Below are 14,410 nucleotides of genomic sequence, written 5' to 3' on the forward strand. Positions count from 1 at the left end.
TGTTGGGTCTCGACTTGAAGCATCCACCATCCCTTTGCCTCCACAGATGCTGCTTAGTCCGCTGTGTGTTCTACCAATAATTTCTTAACTGAGAGAGAAGAATGTTTTGTTCATTGTGGAGTTTAGGATAGAGCAAAGGCAGCAAAGTCCCTCTGGTGGGCAAGTAGGATGTCAACTCATAGGAGAGTCTTTGAATCATGCAGCGAACAGGCTCTTTGGGCCTTCAAGTCCATATACAAAAATCAGGCCTGATATTTAGAGCTCAGCGTCAGAGAGCCCTATGGTACACATTCCCATACATTCAGCCCATCCAGTTCAGCATAAACTACAGTAGATGGGCCAAAGGGCCTGTTTCTATGCACTACAGATCTATGACTCTATACCAACTTCTCCCAAATGGATCTCATCACTCACCTACACATAAGGTGCTATTTACAATGGTTTCAGTCTACCTTGGGATGTTGGAGAAAACTGCAGTACCTGTACCTGAAAGAAACCTGCGAGAACATGCGAACTCCACACAAACAGGTCCAGATTAAACTTGGATCGTTGCTCCTTGATGCTTCTTTTTTCATATTAGTTGATCATACTCCAGTAGAGGTTAGGGAGGCACAGTGGTTCAGCTCGTAAAGCCATTGGGCTCAGCTCCAGAGATCCAGGTTCAATCCTGACTTTGGGTGTGTTGATTTGCCCATTCTCCCTGTGACCATGTGGGTTTTCTCCCATATCCCAAATTCTGCTGTTTAGTAGGTTAATTAGTCAAGGCAAATTGTCCCCAGTTTGTAGATAAATGGAAGGGTCTGGGGGAAATTGTAGAGAATGTGGGAAAAAAGAAAACAAATGGAATGAATGTAGGATTGGTTTAACTGGGTGGCCAATGGTCAGTATGGACTCAGTGGGCTAAAGAGCCTATTTCAGTTCCAACTCTGTGACGCCAGCATTGATATCAAAATGCCCTCCAACTACAGTGAGATGTTGCCATAATTTCACACATCATGTTTGGAAACGCTGCTTTCCACAAATAAAATGTTAACCATTTTTCTCAAAACATAGAATTGCTCATTTTTGCAACTGAGCCTGAGTCAGCACAGTTCTGGGCAAAGTGTCTTGGTGGTAGATACAACTGTCCTGCTTTATGTTAGTATGAACATTTGGCATTTAGGGAGTACTTGCACTGCCATCTCTAATGATAGGTGTAACAATGGTTAGACCAAACTCAATGAGCTCAGTCACCACAGTCTAACATCACTGACACTCCAATGACTGAAGGAAATTTAGCAGTACCCGAGATTTGACATTTTAGATTCAACATCGGACACTGAGTGGACTTCAAGGTCCTGGGATTTTGAAGAAGAGATGCACATTGTTGGCCTCCAATGATCCCATCATCAGCATCACAAATACGTACTGTCTGGCCGTGAATGCATTGCTGTTTCTAGAACCTCTGTGCATAGTCAAACTGCATTTCTTGTGTCAGTGACTGAGAGAATATGTCAACAGCTATAAAGGGGTTTCAGATCATTTTAAGAATTTTAAAGACACATTGAAATGCACACAATCATCTCAGAAACAAATCAAGATAGGCCCAAAAAGTGAAAGTCTAGAGCACATTTATTTTCCCATTTGCTTCTTTTATTCCAATACAAAATCAGTAAACTTACTGGCGATGCAGAGCAACAAGGCATAGCAGATACCTTCCAATCTGACTGCATGCCTTCCCATGCAAAGAGAAATCTCACATCCACATCACCAGCACTCAAGATTAATTTTGACCCACCAGCCTCAATACTAAGTCTCACAAGAGACGCCCATTACCGCATTGAATCTGCCAAGAGTAAGATGTCCCACGGACTGTTTCCTGGCTCCTGTCCTGTCCCATCAGTTAACTGGGAGGGAAAAAAACAATAGCTCCAAAAGCAATTTTTTTTTTAAAGAGGCATTTTGCAAGTGGCGACTATTTTGAATAAGGAGTGAGAATTAGCCTTTCCCACACTGTAAGCAGTTCCCAGAGAAGCAGAATGTAATCTTGGAAGTGAGATATCCCAGTTAATCAAAAACAGAATACTCCACAGCCAGTGACTTTGCAGTGTTACAGATCAGCAGCAAAAAAAAAACGCAGTGAGAGAATAAAACTTTTAAACAAACAGTTAGATTTTTGGAGATTTCTTCCCCTGGGCTTCAGACCCCAAATGCTCCATCCACGTAGAACACAGACATATTCACCCATATGTTTATAACAAGGAAACTAAACGGGCATTCATGGTGGAATCCCAAAGATTTTCTCCTGGGTGCTCCTAACCAAGAGGTTAAATACAAAGAGGAAACTCTGGAGCTACTCAACAGGTCTGTCTGTACTTCTGGAAAAAGAAATAGAGCTGATATTTTAAATTGATGACCCTTCATCAGAAATGGAAGAAGTTGGATATTAACAAAGTTTTATGCAGCCACATGGGTGGGAATTGCTGGTGGCTTTGGGAATGTAAAAGGGAAGATCTGTGATGTGAAAGCGAGGAGGCGTGACAAGACAAGAAGGTAGCAATGGGTCAAGTGGAAATGGAAATGGAAAAAGCTGAATCAACTGCAATTGACAATAAAATACTATTATCTGAAATTATTAAATTTGTTGTTTAGTCTGAAAGTGAGTAAAGAAGTGCTGAATTAGAAGTTGAGTTGTTGATCCTCAAGTTTAGTATTGGATGTCCAGGTGAGAGGAATGAACCAGTCATGGGTCAAGGAAATAAAGTAATGGGTGACTAGAAGTTGGAGTTGCTTTTGTGGACTCAACAAAAGTGCTTCAGGAATCAGTCATCCAGACTGGGTTTGTTCTTCCTGATGTTGCAGAGTTTGCATTGTGTGCCATGCAGAAATGAAACTCTGTTTCAGTTGTGAAGAGTGTTTGTTGCCCGGGAGAGCAAATAATGACTGCGAAAGGCTAAGTGCTGCATCACCCAAAAGCAAAGATGTCGTATTATGGTAGTGTGGTGTTAAGTGTTATTGAGGAGTGGACCACAGTGCCTTGGAGGGACTAATCCCTTTGTAAAGATGAAAGAGATGTGTTTGATGGTGACGTGATGATGATATGGTGGTGAAAATAGCAAAGAATGATCTACTGCATGTAAGTAGCAGAAGCAGGAGTAGCCATTCAGCTGCTTGTACCTATTCCACAATTCAATATGATCATACCTTATTGAATATGGAGAAGGTTAATACAGTAAGATTTGTAGTTAATCATTGGAGACTTAAGGAAAATACTGGAGGGTTGACAACCCTAGCACTAAATCCTATGCACTCAGTTGAGAACATTTCACTTCATACACAAGGCAAACCGAGCTGCAATAGGGCAATGTTGAAGCCCGTGGTATTGACACGTTACAGCATATTTACAAAATACAACACAATATCTACAACAAAAAGAAGCTTGATTAAACTTGATGCAAGTTATGAAGGAAAGAAAATGGCAAACAAACAACGTTCTTGCAACCAAGGGCTTGTAATCCCAATTCATTTAATCCCCATATTTCACAACTAATGTCCACAAAGGATTTGGATAGAACAAAGAAAAATCACTTTTAGTTAAAAAAAGGCCACACTGACTTTTTTTTCTTTCAATTTGGATCTTAGAAGGCAGTGAAACGAACTATAATAGATAGAAATGGAAGGTAAATGCCATACTGAATTGTGGTGTGTGGCATCCTTGCATTAGAGTATTTGTGTTAAAAGTGGCCAGTTTTAATTTACATAGAAAGGTGTGTAAGGCTTTGAGAGGTTTAATGTGCTCATATCATTAGAGTGTGAATTGTGCCCATCAGTGTGGTGATATAAGAACTTTGCAGTTCTCTCATAATTGGAGAAAGTATTCCCTCTTGCTTTCTCAGTTGATAGAATAGGAACTACAACATTATGGTACAAACAAGAGGCTCGGTTACCATCCCAAAACATTCCATTTTAAATCCACTGGGATCCAATACAATCAACCCCCTCCCATTTTTTTGCTGTCTTGCAAAAAAGACACAAACAGTTGTTATACATTCAAAGAAAAGTCATTACCACCTTCACAACAATGTCCCACCGACATTGGCAAGCTCTAGAATACCAATCGAACACTGACGACAAAACGAGGTTCATTTTCAGTCACTGCACAGTGCACTTTATAAACAAATATTATACAGACCACTGTCATCACAGCATACACTCATCTATCTTAGGTGGCAGTGAGATAAACGTTGTTCTCATGCACTATGTTAGCGCAAACCAAGAGGACATGAAGAAGTGGAATCCAACATATGATGTGCCAAAGTTGAATGCTATACACACAGGAGATGAACTTCTGTTCCAGATTAGTGTTCAATAATTCCCAATCCCTTCTCTCTTCAGCTTCAGTCCTGAAAACTCATATTACGTTTTCCCTCCTTTTGTTTTGGTTCATCTGTACACTCTGAATATTTAGGCACTAACTTCCCATCATTCCTTTATTTCTGAACGTGCATGTAATGACAAGTCAGGAGATAAAGTGTAAATGGATAAACTCTACGATTTATTGGTGCATGGGGTGTTGGATGATTCCACAGCTTCCCCTCGTGTTAGACAAAGGAGTTCATGGCATTGACCGGGGACGGGGCTTCAGAGCTCTCGTTGCCCTCCACCGTTTCCTTTTCCTTCTTTCCACTGTACTGTCCAATAAAAGAGCCATCTTCATTGAACTGCCCTTCCCCACCTTCACCGTAGTCAACCAAGCTGTCATCACTCACGCCCTTCTTAACCGTCCCGTCAGAAGGTGTCCGGCTACCTTTAAGTGGCTTATGGTCCTCTGTGTCACTGGAAAGGAGGATGACATTTAATAGAGGTGCAAGCTTTTTTAAAAGTGAACACAATGCAAAGTCAATATATGTACCAGCAGCCATATGCATTACTAGAGTCAACCATATGAATGAAATGGGAAGTTGTTCTAATAAGGCATACTCCACTGCACTATATAACATCCTCAGTGCAGATAGTTAATGCACACATTGAGTCTGATTAATCTCATATCTCACTTCATTTACTAGCAACTGTTTACAATTCCAATTCAAAATGTCTCAAAGATAGTAAGAATCATGGAATTGAGTGAGCATTTCATGGAATGATATGTTTCACTATCAAGGGAGTGGTGGCAGGATTTATCAAGTGGAGAATGATGTTCATAAGATCCTTTTCTAGCCCAGGGTAAGCCTGCTGAGGTGGATACATTGCTACTGGGTGGCCATTGTAATGACCAGCATTTCTGTTCAGCTTGGTTATTTGTTGTCCTGTTTAGCACTTACAAGTGACACTGTAGGTTAATTGAGATGCAAAGTAGGAACAAATTCAATGTACATACATTTTTGACCTTTGGGCTGGAAAAGGGATGAAGAAGTTAGTTTGCAGAAGTCGTCAGCAAATGGGTTATATGAAAGTGAGAAAGGAAATGTTTTGAAAGGGAGAGAGTTTGTGTTCAGCTCATTCAATGGAGAGGTTAAGCAAATGTTTCAGGTGCATTCGAGTCATTTGGTGTTACTTAAGGCATGCCAGACTTTCAGTGCCTCCTTACCTTTCCAGAGACCTACATTTTCCATTAAAGAATGCAGAAAAATAAATGAAAACAGTCAGAACAAGCAGCAAGCTCAGTCTGTTGTCAGCTGCGCAAAGTTCTTGGACTTCTGGCATACTTTTAAATAAGAGAGCACATCTAAAAGCTACATTAGGAACAGTGAAGAAGAAACCAATGGAAACTGAAAGAGAACTGAATGCAAGGCTTGCTATTCCACATATCTGCCCTGGTGTTGCTCCATAGACAAATCAAATGTAACCTCCGTAGACAGGTGGCGCAGTGGAAGAGTCTACGGGACCGGGGTGTAGATGGGGGGGGGGGTTCCAGGGGTGCGGGGGGGGGGTGTCCCATCCCACTCCACATGCAGGTTTTGCAAGAGATTTCATGCTGGATTCTGAAACCTTCCAATTAAAGACAATTCTTCCCACTATGTAGTGGGAACCTACAGTGAAATGGGAACTTGCCAATTTAGCTTGAACTAGTTCCATAGTGCTATTAAATCTGCAGTAATGCATCAGTGATAATGATATGTTTAAGTAAAATTCAAGAACGACTTGGCTACCATTAGGAACAGGAAAGTGAATTTGCTGTATTGAATATCTTCAACCATACTCTGTACTTTTTTTTAAAAAACAAGACTTCCATTAATATCACATTCTTCAAGAACCAAAGCACTTTAAGGTGAATGAAGTCAAACAGCACGGAAACAGGCCTTTTGGCCAATGGAGTTTGTACTGACCATCAACACTAATCCTACATTAATCTAGTTTTTGCTTCCCCTCACATTCTCACCAATCCCTCACAGGTTCTGTCACTCATTCAGCAGCTTATTAGCCAACAAACTCGCATTTCTTTTGGTTTGTGGGAGGAAAGTGGAGTGTCCGGAGGAAATCCACGCAGTCACAAGGAAAACATGGATTCTCCACACAGTCAGGACAGAAGGTTGGGACCAAACTTGGCTCTCTGATGCCATGAGGTAGTAGTTCAACTAAATATGTCACCTTTTTGAAGTTTAGTCACTATTATACAATGGGAATCACAGCAAACAAATTTCACACAACCAATGTGAAAACGACAGGATTATGTTTGTGACATTAGTTTTTCAGGATAAAAGCCAAGCAATATCCGTTCAATTGGACAGGTAAGCTACCAAATAACATCATGGAATTCAAACTGATTATACAGGAAACAGATTCCAAACCCTAGGAAGTAACAGGGAAAGTGGAGCACAATGAGTATTTGCTGGATGGAGGAAAGACAAGCACAGGAGCAGAAAGAATCTTTTGCAACTTCCCCAAATAGAGCCAAGCCTCTGATGAAGCATGAAATTTCAGAGCAGAGAACCGTAGGATTCAGTTCTTGTGTCGAACTGCTTGATCCAAGCCATGACATGTTGTGGAATGGTTCCTGACTTTGCATCAAGTGAACCTCCCAGAAATGGGCGGCTTGCAGGTGGGGTGGGTTAGAGGGGAACATACCCAGTCATGATGGCTACTGACGTCGGGCTGCCTACCAACAAGGACCTCCTGGGATCGCACATGAAGCATGTAAGTAGGGCAGCTGCCCTGTGCAAGTATTCCCCTACAACCCTACAACAGGAGACAGGGTCAGCAGAGGATAAGGGAATGAAGCAACATTAGGGCTGACCAATGCGGTGCTGACGACACCCCAGGAGCAAGCTCACCATGTTTAGATGTGCTAATTACTTTGGATAACGAGACCTCTGCTCCCATCCTTGGTCACATAGTGCTATATTTTTTGGCCAATTATGCAATCGTTACCTTGACATTATTATTTTAAATTCCTGCCACTAATTTTGAAACATGACTGGCTTGTTAATGAAAATATACATTCAGTGAGAAGTGAATATTTTTCACTTCAAAGAATAGCAGAGAAAGAACAAATAGACAAAGGAAAACACCAAACATCTTCAAACAGAAATAAAGAGAAGTCTTTGAGCACAGTTCAGGATATAATACTGGAAGAAAGAAGAGAATTGAAATAGACATAATTTTTGCCTCTTCTCTTGTGCTGGTGTGAACTCAGATTGTGGAGGAGTTCAGGAGGTTCCCATGGTGACTGAAGTAAATGGTCAAATGTGCTGAACCAGGAAGGAAGCTCTCCAGCAATACGATTGCCATGGGCCTTCCACAGATGATGGTTTTGATGCAAACTGTGGTATGCAAAAGCCAAGTGAATTGTTCCATACTTTAGTGTAGTTATCTTCTGTGCAGGTCAGACAAAGGATGGCATATTGTCATAAGCACAAATGAGTTTTTCATTTCATCTATGCTACACGCCCTTGTGCAAATTACAATAAACTCAACTTGGACTTTCTTCTTAAATGGTCTTTTGTGAAGCAGTGTGTTTATAATAACAACCTGACACATGCTTTTACTGACAATGGTTTTTATTTCAATACTTCTTTTTAGTAACAAATTTCCAGTTTTCAAACTATTTACAGTATATGGCAGAATTCCAAAGTACATTAATTGGTGGAAAAACACTTTTAAGATATGTTGTGATCGTGTAAAGCACTATTGACAAGGGATTCAGTTGCAGTTTAAACTGTTCCGTGAATGGAAATCACCTCTCCTCTCACTCCCACCCCAGGGTGAAATTTGATAGTGATCACTCCTGGGTTGCTACACATCTCTCCGGAAATTTGATGACACCAGAGATGCATGGGGTGATATCACAGGCATGCAGCACTGCATTGGGAGCACTACAACAGAACCGGGATCATCTCATCCTCAGGTTTTCCCAGGACTGGGAAAGACTAGGGTGCCTGCAGAAAGATCACCATACTCTATTGCACTGCTCTCTTCCCATCTCCACCACCCACCCACCCCAGAAATTACTTCCACCTTGCAGAAGAACAAATGCCAGGCCTGGCAGATGATTCTGCTCCACAAAACTGCCCCCCACCCGCCAAATGATTTACCTGACTTTAACTTCCATCTTCATACTCACAACATCCCAAATGCCTGATCCTTTCTCCACCTTCAGCTGCTGGCCCCGGTCCCAGCCCAACATGCCTCCAAAGAGTTGGGCTACAGTGCCCATTCCACACCTCGTTGAAGTTCAGGGATAGTTGTGCCAGTGGCTGTCAGTCCCTGAGCCCACCATTGGAGTGCAGCACTGAGCAGCTCTCCTCAGTGCAGAAATACATACCTGTGACATTATTCACTCAAGATCACCAATCAAGATGGCTGTGCCTTTCCAGCACACACAATACAATGCACCAGCCTTTCCTCTTATCTACGAGCTAACCTGTCTTTCCTCTCCCATCCCTCACACCTCCGCAAAATAATCGTGTCCATTTCACCCGTCTCCTGCAACTTTTATCCTACTACTATCAAACTGCTATCCCATTCCAATGAAAGGTTAGTGGAAGACTAACTTTGCCCTTCTCTTCCCTGAGATGCTGTCTGACCTTATGTCTATTTCCAGAATTCTGTTATATTTCACACAACTTTCCTTCTTAGCCCTGTGTTCTTAACATTGCCAATACATCTGCAAGTGCTGTCCAAAATCCCTCCTCCCTCAAATATCAAAAGCTCCACTGCTTCCACCTGTGAGCTACCACACAAGTCTATCCCCTTCCTCTTCAAAGTCCCTGAGCTTATGCTTTCTCCTGTAATTGTGGAGACAGCTTTCTCACCCCTTCTTGATTTCATCATCAATTAAGTTTGTGCCCCACTTGCAGTGTCCAGATGGTTCTAATTCTCAATATGGTCAATCTGTCTCTCCACTACCTTCTCAACAGGTTGACTCTAAAACTTTGACAAACTTCTTTAAATGTGTGGTGGAGAGTACATTGATTGGCTGCATCACAGCCTGGTGTGGAAATATCAATACCCTTGAACGGAAAACCCTACAAAATGTAATGGATACAGCCCAGTCCATCACGGATAAAGTCCTGTCACCTTTGTGCAACATCTACATGAAGCATTGTCGAGGGAGAGAAGCATCCATCATCAGGGACCCCCCCCCACCACCCAGATCATGTTCTTCTCACTGCTGCCATCAGGAAGAAGGTGCAGGAACCTCAGGACTCGCACCACCAGGTTAAGGAACAGTTGTTAGCCCTCAACCATCAGGCTCTTGAACCAAAGGGGATAACTTCACCGGCCCCGTCATTGAAATGTTCCAACAACCCATGGGCTCACTTTCAAGGACTCTTCATCTCATGTTCTCGATATTTATTGTTTACTTACTATTATTATTTCTTTCTTTTTGCATTTGCTCAGTTTGTTGTGTTTTGCTCACTGGTTGAACACCCAAGGTGGGGTGTTATTTCATTGATTCTGTTATGGTTATTATTCTATTACGGATTTATTGAGTATGCCCAAAATTAATCTCAGGATTGCATCTAGTGACATATACATACATGGATAAAAAAATTTACTTTCACCTATCACATTGTTCATTGCATTGGTTTTTAGTGTATCCCCACATTCAAAGCCAAGGAATCCCCTGCAATGCCCCTTCGCCACTCTAGCACCATTGTCAGTGGCACCTATGTGAAGCCTATTAATACATTATCTGAAAATGATGCGCAAGATACTTTGATGTCCTGCCACCTGCTTCTCTGTTAGAACTCTCAAACACTACGCTGTTTGTAAATAGGAAAGGACGAGCAGAAAGTTCTTCCAACTAAACATCTGTCAGAATGAATACATCCTTTTCAGTCTCTGTTACGTGTACTCTTACCACTGATTCCGCTGTCCCCCCAACTAATCAGACTGGGTTCAAACTGGATTCTAAACTAAATGAAAATCTGATCACATCCCCATAGCATAACTCAAATTAACAGGGACATTACTAAGATCTCATAATGACACTACTTAGATCCGTAATTATTCCAACTGATCTAATTTCCAAGCCATTACTCTGGGATGAGTAACTACCAGGACTTATAATTACTAACTCTGATCATATCTCCATTTGAGGACAAGAATCATTGACTCATCTCCCTAGCAGTGTCCCACTTTCTTGTCTCATTTCTCCAGTCACTGAAACTTTCACCCCCATCATGTTTTATCCAGACATGGTGATTTCAATGCGTCTCGTGCCAGCCAATGTTCTACCTTTTGTTGACTTAATATCCTTCATATAACTCTTTCCTAAACACTGGTCCCTCTACAACCCACTCCTTGCTAAATTACATGTCTCTGATGAAGCACTGCGTCAGTTCTACTTTTCTTTTCCTTTTTGTTCCTCGGACCCCTTTATGAATTTGCTATTTTTATCGCTGTAATAACTTCCAGTCATAAAACCTTGAGATCTTTTTGCAATAAAAACTATGTGCTGCTGAAACTCAGCAGGCCAGGAAGTCGCTGTGGAACGAGAAGTACTCAGCATTTGGGTATGCAACTCATCATCAGAATTGCAGATCATTCTGCTGCTCCAGTCCAAACCATGTGAGCATTATTGCTACTTATGACATTATTGCTACTTATTACGTATCTGTAGCCTTGGGCATCAAAGCCCTAGGCTCCGAAACTCCCTCTATAAACCCAACACCCTTCTTTTCTTTAAGACAGTGCTTCAAACTTACCTTTCATTTCCTACATGATAATAGTGAGAACAAAAATACATCTTTGGCTGCAATTTTTTAAGCTGACCCGAGACTGTAATATTTATCAAAATTAAAATCTTTCCTTTCTTAACCTTACCAAATGCAAGCTTCCTCTTGCAAGCTCCTTGTAAAGTCACTTCATATGGCTTGGCATAATGTTTAAATGAAGTACACTGGGCCATTTTTCAAAGGTATGACATAAATACCAATGGCTGCTGTTTTTCTTTTCTCTTACAGACCTTTTGGTACAGATTTTGCAATGTGAGCCCATGTGGTTCGTGGCATCTCAGGACCATTTAATGTGGGGTCTCTCGTACCCAAATAAAAAAGATCTGATGCATCACCGCGTGGTATGGGGTCTCCGATGCAAAGGATTGAAAAAGGCTGCAGAGGGCTGTAAATTCAGCCAGCTCCACCGTGGGTATAAGCCTTCCCAACCCCGAGGTTGCCTCTAGGTGGTGCCTCTAGGCAGCATCCATTATTAAAGACTCTCTTCATCCGGGACATGCGCTTTTCTCTTCAAGAAGGAGCAAGAAGAACCTGAAGACTCACACTCAAATTTTAGAGACAGGTTTTCCCCCCTCTGTTATCAGACTTCTGAACGGTGCATCAACGTATAAAAGTCACCTCACTAGTCTCCTTTTGCACTATTTATTTATTTGTTATTTTGACTTATAAATTTTTTGTCTAGTACTGTACAGCTGCATAAAACAACAGATTCTATGACATATGTCAGAGGGAGTAAAGTTGATTCTGATTCGTTAAAATGACAGATAGAAGGATATGGTTATTGGATGTGCTAGTGACACCTAGTGTGGAGTGTTGGAACTACGTCACCATACACTGGTTCACTTCACCCACTTTCCTCATGCAAGTTCCTGCCTACTTTTGTCCAGGGACACGTGCAGGACTTTAACTGTGCTAACTTTGGAGGGGTGAATGTTGTCCTGTACATTATGTGGATAAGATGTGAACATGTTCAAAACAGTGCAGCAAGTAGAGCTGCTGCCTCACATCTCCAGTATCCTGGGTTCAATCCTCACCTTGGAAGCTGTCTGTGTTGAGTTTACATGTTCAAGGATTTCCTCCAGGTTCTCTAGTTTCCTCCCACAGTCTCCCAGGGTTAAATAGCAACTGTAAATTATCCCTCAGATAGGTGGCTGGTAGAATTGATGGAAACGTAGGGAGAAGTTGTTACAGGGAAAATTTGTGGGAATGGGATTACTCTTGTGCCAACATATAACTGGATGGGCTGAACACCCTTCCTTCTATGTTGTAAGGACATATGGAAATAATCTCATGTTATTTTGGACAATTATTGTGGCCCTACTCACCATGATACTCATGTCATCACCCCCACTTAGTGCATGGCCCTGATTTTACCCAGTGGAAATCCAAGAACTCTTGAGACATCTGGATAGTCAGCTGCACCAAATAGCTCAGCAGTAACTTTGAAATATATTGCCTAGTAACTGAATAGTATACTATCTGTATTCATGCTTTGTACAGTCAAGTTCCAACCTTTTTATTCCTACAATATTATAATCTCTCTTCCTTCCCCCCACCCCTCCAGCTCCACAATCAATTTTGCTTTGGGAGACTATGAATTTACTGGGGGTGTAATTCAGATAAGAAATGCAGGAGGTATGCAGGATCAACAGGTCCAAGGTTCTGAAAGATCTATCAACCACGTCAAAAAATACATTCCTTGCTGAACAATGTGGGAAGATCAAGCTTGCTGAAAAGCAATAGGTGAAGCCATTTATTTATGACCCTCAGTACACATTGTAATCTGATGAAGACAAAGGCAAGGCAACAGCTCTTTGTTGTTCAACTACTATAACATGGCTCAATCAGTGCACTCCAGTTATCTATCAGAAAGAAACTAAGGAAAAAACTGATGTTGCATTTTCCTCATCAAATTCTCCCCCCTTCTATTTTATGTATCCTCTCTTGCTCCTCCCACACTTGCCCCTCTGAGGTGGTACCTCCCTTTGGGCTAGGTCAAACCAAGGCCTTTTTCCCATGCATGGCTGAATGCTGGCTGAGAGCTAATGACTTTAAGAGGAGAAAGTGAAGTACCTGAGGAAGGTGCAGAACTACTGAGTGGCCAAGGGGGTGGGGGAAGGGGAGACAAAATACTCAGCTGAAGGACCGTGCACCAGGCAGGCTCTAATAGACGAAGTTGAATCAAGATATGTAAATTATTCCTCACATTGGCAAAATTCTGAAGGGAAATGTTTAATTCATTTTGAGTTGTAATTGACAAGACACTATTTTTGGTAAGTTAAATTTACACTGACTATTTATAGCTTTAGTTGAAACTGGGAGGATTAACTTATTAAGTGAAACATACAGACTCAGTTCTAGCGGTCGAGGTTAGAATTCTCAGTCATTTCCTCTCCTCTGATGCTAGGAGAGTCGCTGCCTCCCAGCCCCAGTGACCAGGGTCAATCCTGACCTCATGCGTTGTCTATGTGGAGATTATACTTTCTCCCTGTGACTGTTTCTGGCTTTCTTCCACATCCGAAGATGTGTGGGTTGCTAGGTTCACTGGCCGCTGTAAACTGCTCTGTATAGGTGAGTGTTAGGACCTGCAGGTTGGTTGAACACAAAGAAGTAGGATTAAGGTAGGATTGTTGTAAGATGGTTGGCATGTACTCAGTAAGTCGAAGGGCCTGTTTCTTTTCACCCATTTAAGAATCTGGACTCGCCGCTGAAAGAGTGATAGAGCAGAAGTTCTCACCACACTCCTCGAATACGTACTTGAAAAGGTTGGATCTGCAGGACTATGGGTCCACAGCTGGAAGATGAAATTCAGCTGGAGAGCTCCTTTTTTGACCAGCACAAACAAGATAGGCCAAATAGGCTTGTCCAGTGTTGTATTTTATCTATGATTCCACAACTTACACAGGACCAAACAGTGGTGGGAAGAGGACCGAGCTATGATGGTCACCATGGCTGCTCAGCATGTCATTTACTTAATAACTGACCAGCTCAGCTTGGCCCACTTCAGTCCTGAAGGGGTGAGAGGAGGTGGAGGTGATGGAAGTGGGCCAGAGGTGGAGAGTGGGCAATACTATACAATCGGTTGTTACTGCTTTTGGAAGGGTTATAGCAACACTGAGGTTGTCAATAGGCCGGTAATGCCTAGGTTTAATGGTGGGATTTGAACTCAATTCTCTGGATCACAAACATCCTTCAGTGAAGGCAATCTGCCGTTTGTGCCCAGCCTGGTCCTTGTGTTGCTGCCCTGCAGT

The 14,410-nt window shown here is 42.0% G+C and overlaps 1 protein-coding gene across 11 annotated transcripts in view; it reads right to left on the minus strand.

Annotated features, from left to right (window-relative positions):
* Positions 1-1,593: 1,593 nt before the first annotated feature.
* nrcama (neuronal cell adhesion molecule a) overlaps positions 1,594-14,410 on the minus strand; it is a 257,866-nt gene continuing 245,049 nt past the window's right edge. For all 11 annotated transcript variants that reach the window (XM_063058228.1, XM_063058227.1, XM_063058233.1 and 8 more), the window contains one exon: positions 1,594-4,815. In XM_063058228.1, coding sequence (XP_062914298.1) covers positions 4,581-4,815 — 235 coding nt within the window. In that variant the 3' untranslated portion in view covers positions 1,594-4,580. The remainder of the gene's footprint in view (positions 4,816-14,410) is intronic.

Source organism: Mobula hypostoma, chromosome 9 (genome assembly GCF_963921235.1).
Source record: "Mobula hypostoma chromosome 9, sMobHyp1.1, whole genome shotgun sequence".
Classification (NCBI taxonomy): Eukaryota; Metazoa; Chordata; class Chondrichthyes; order Myliobatiformes; family Myliobatidae; genus Mobula; species Mobula hypostoma.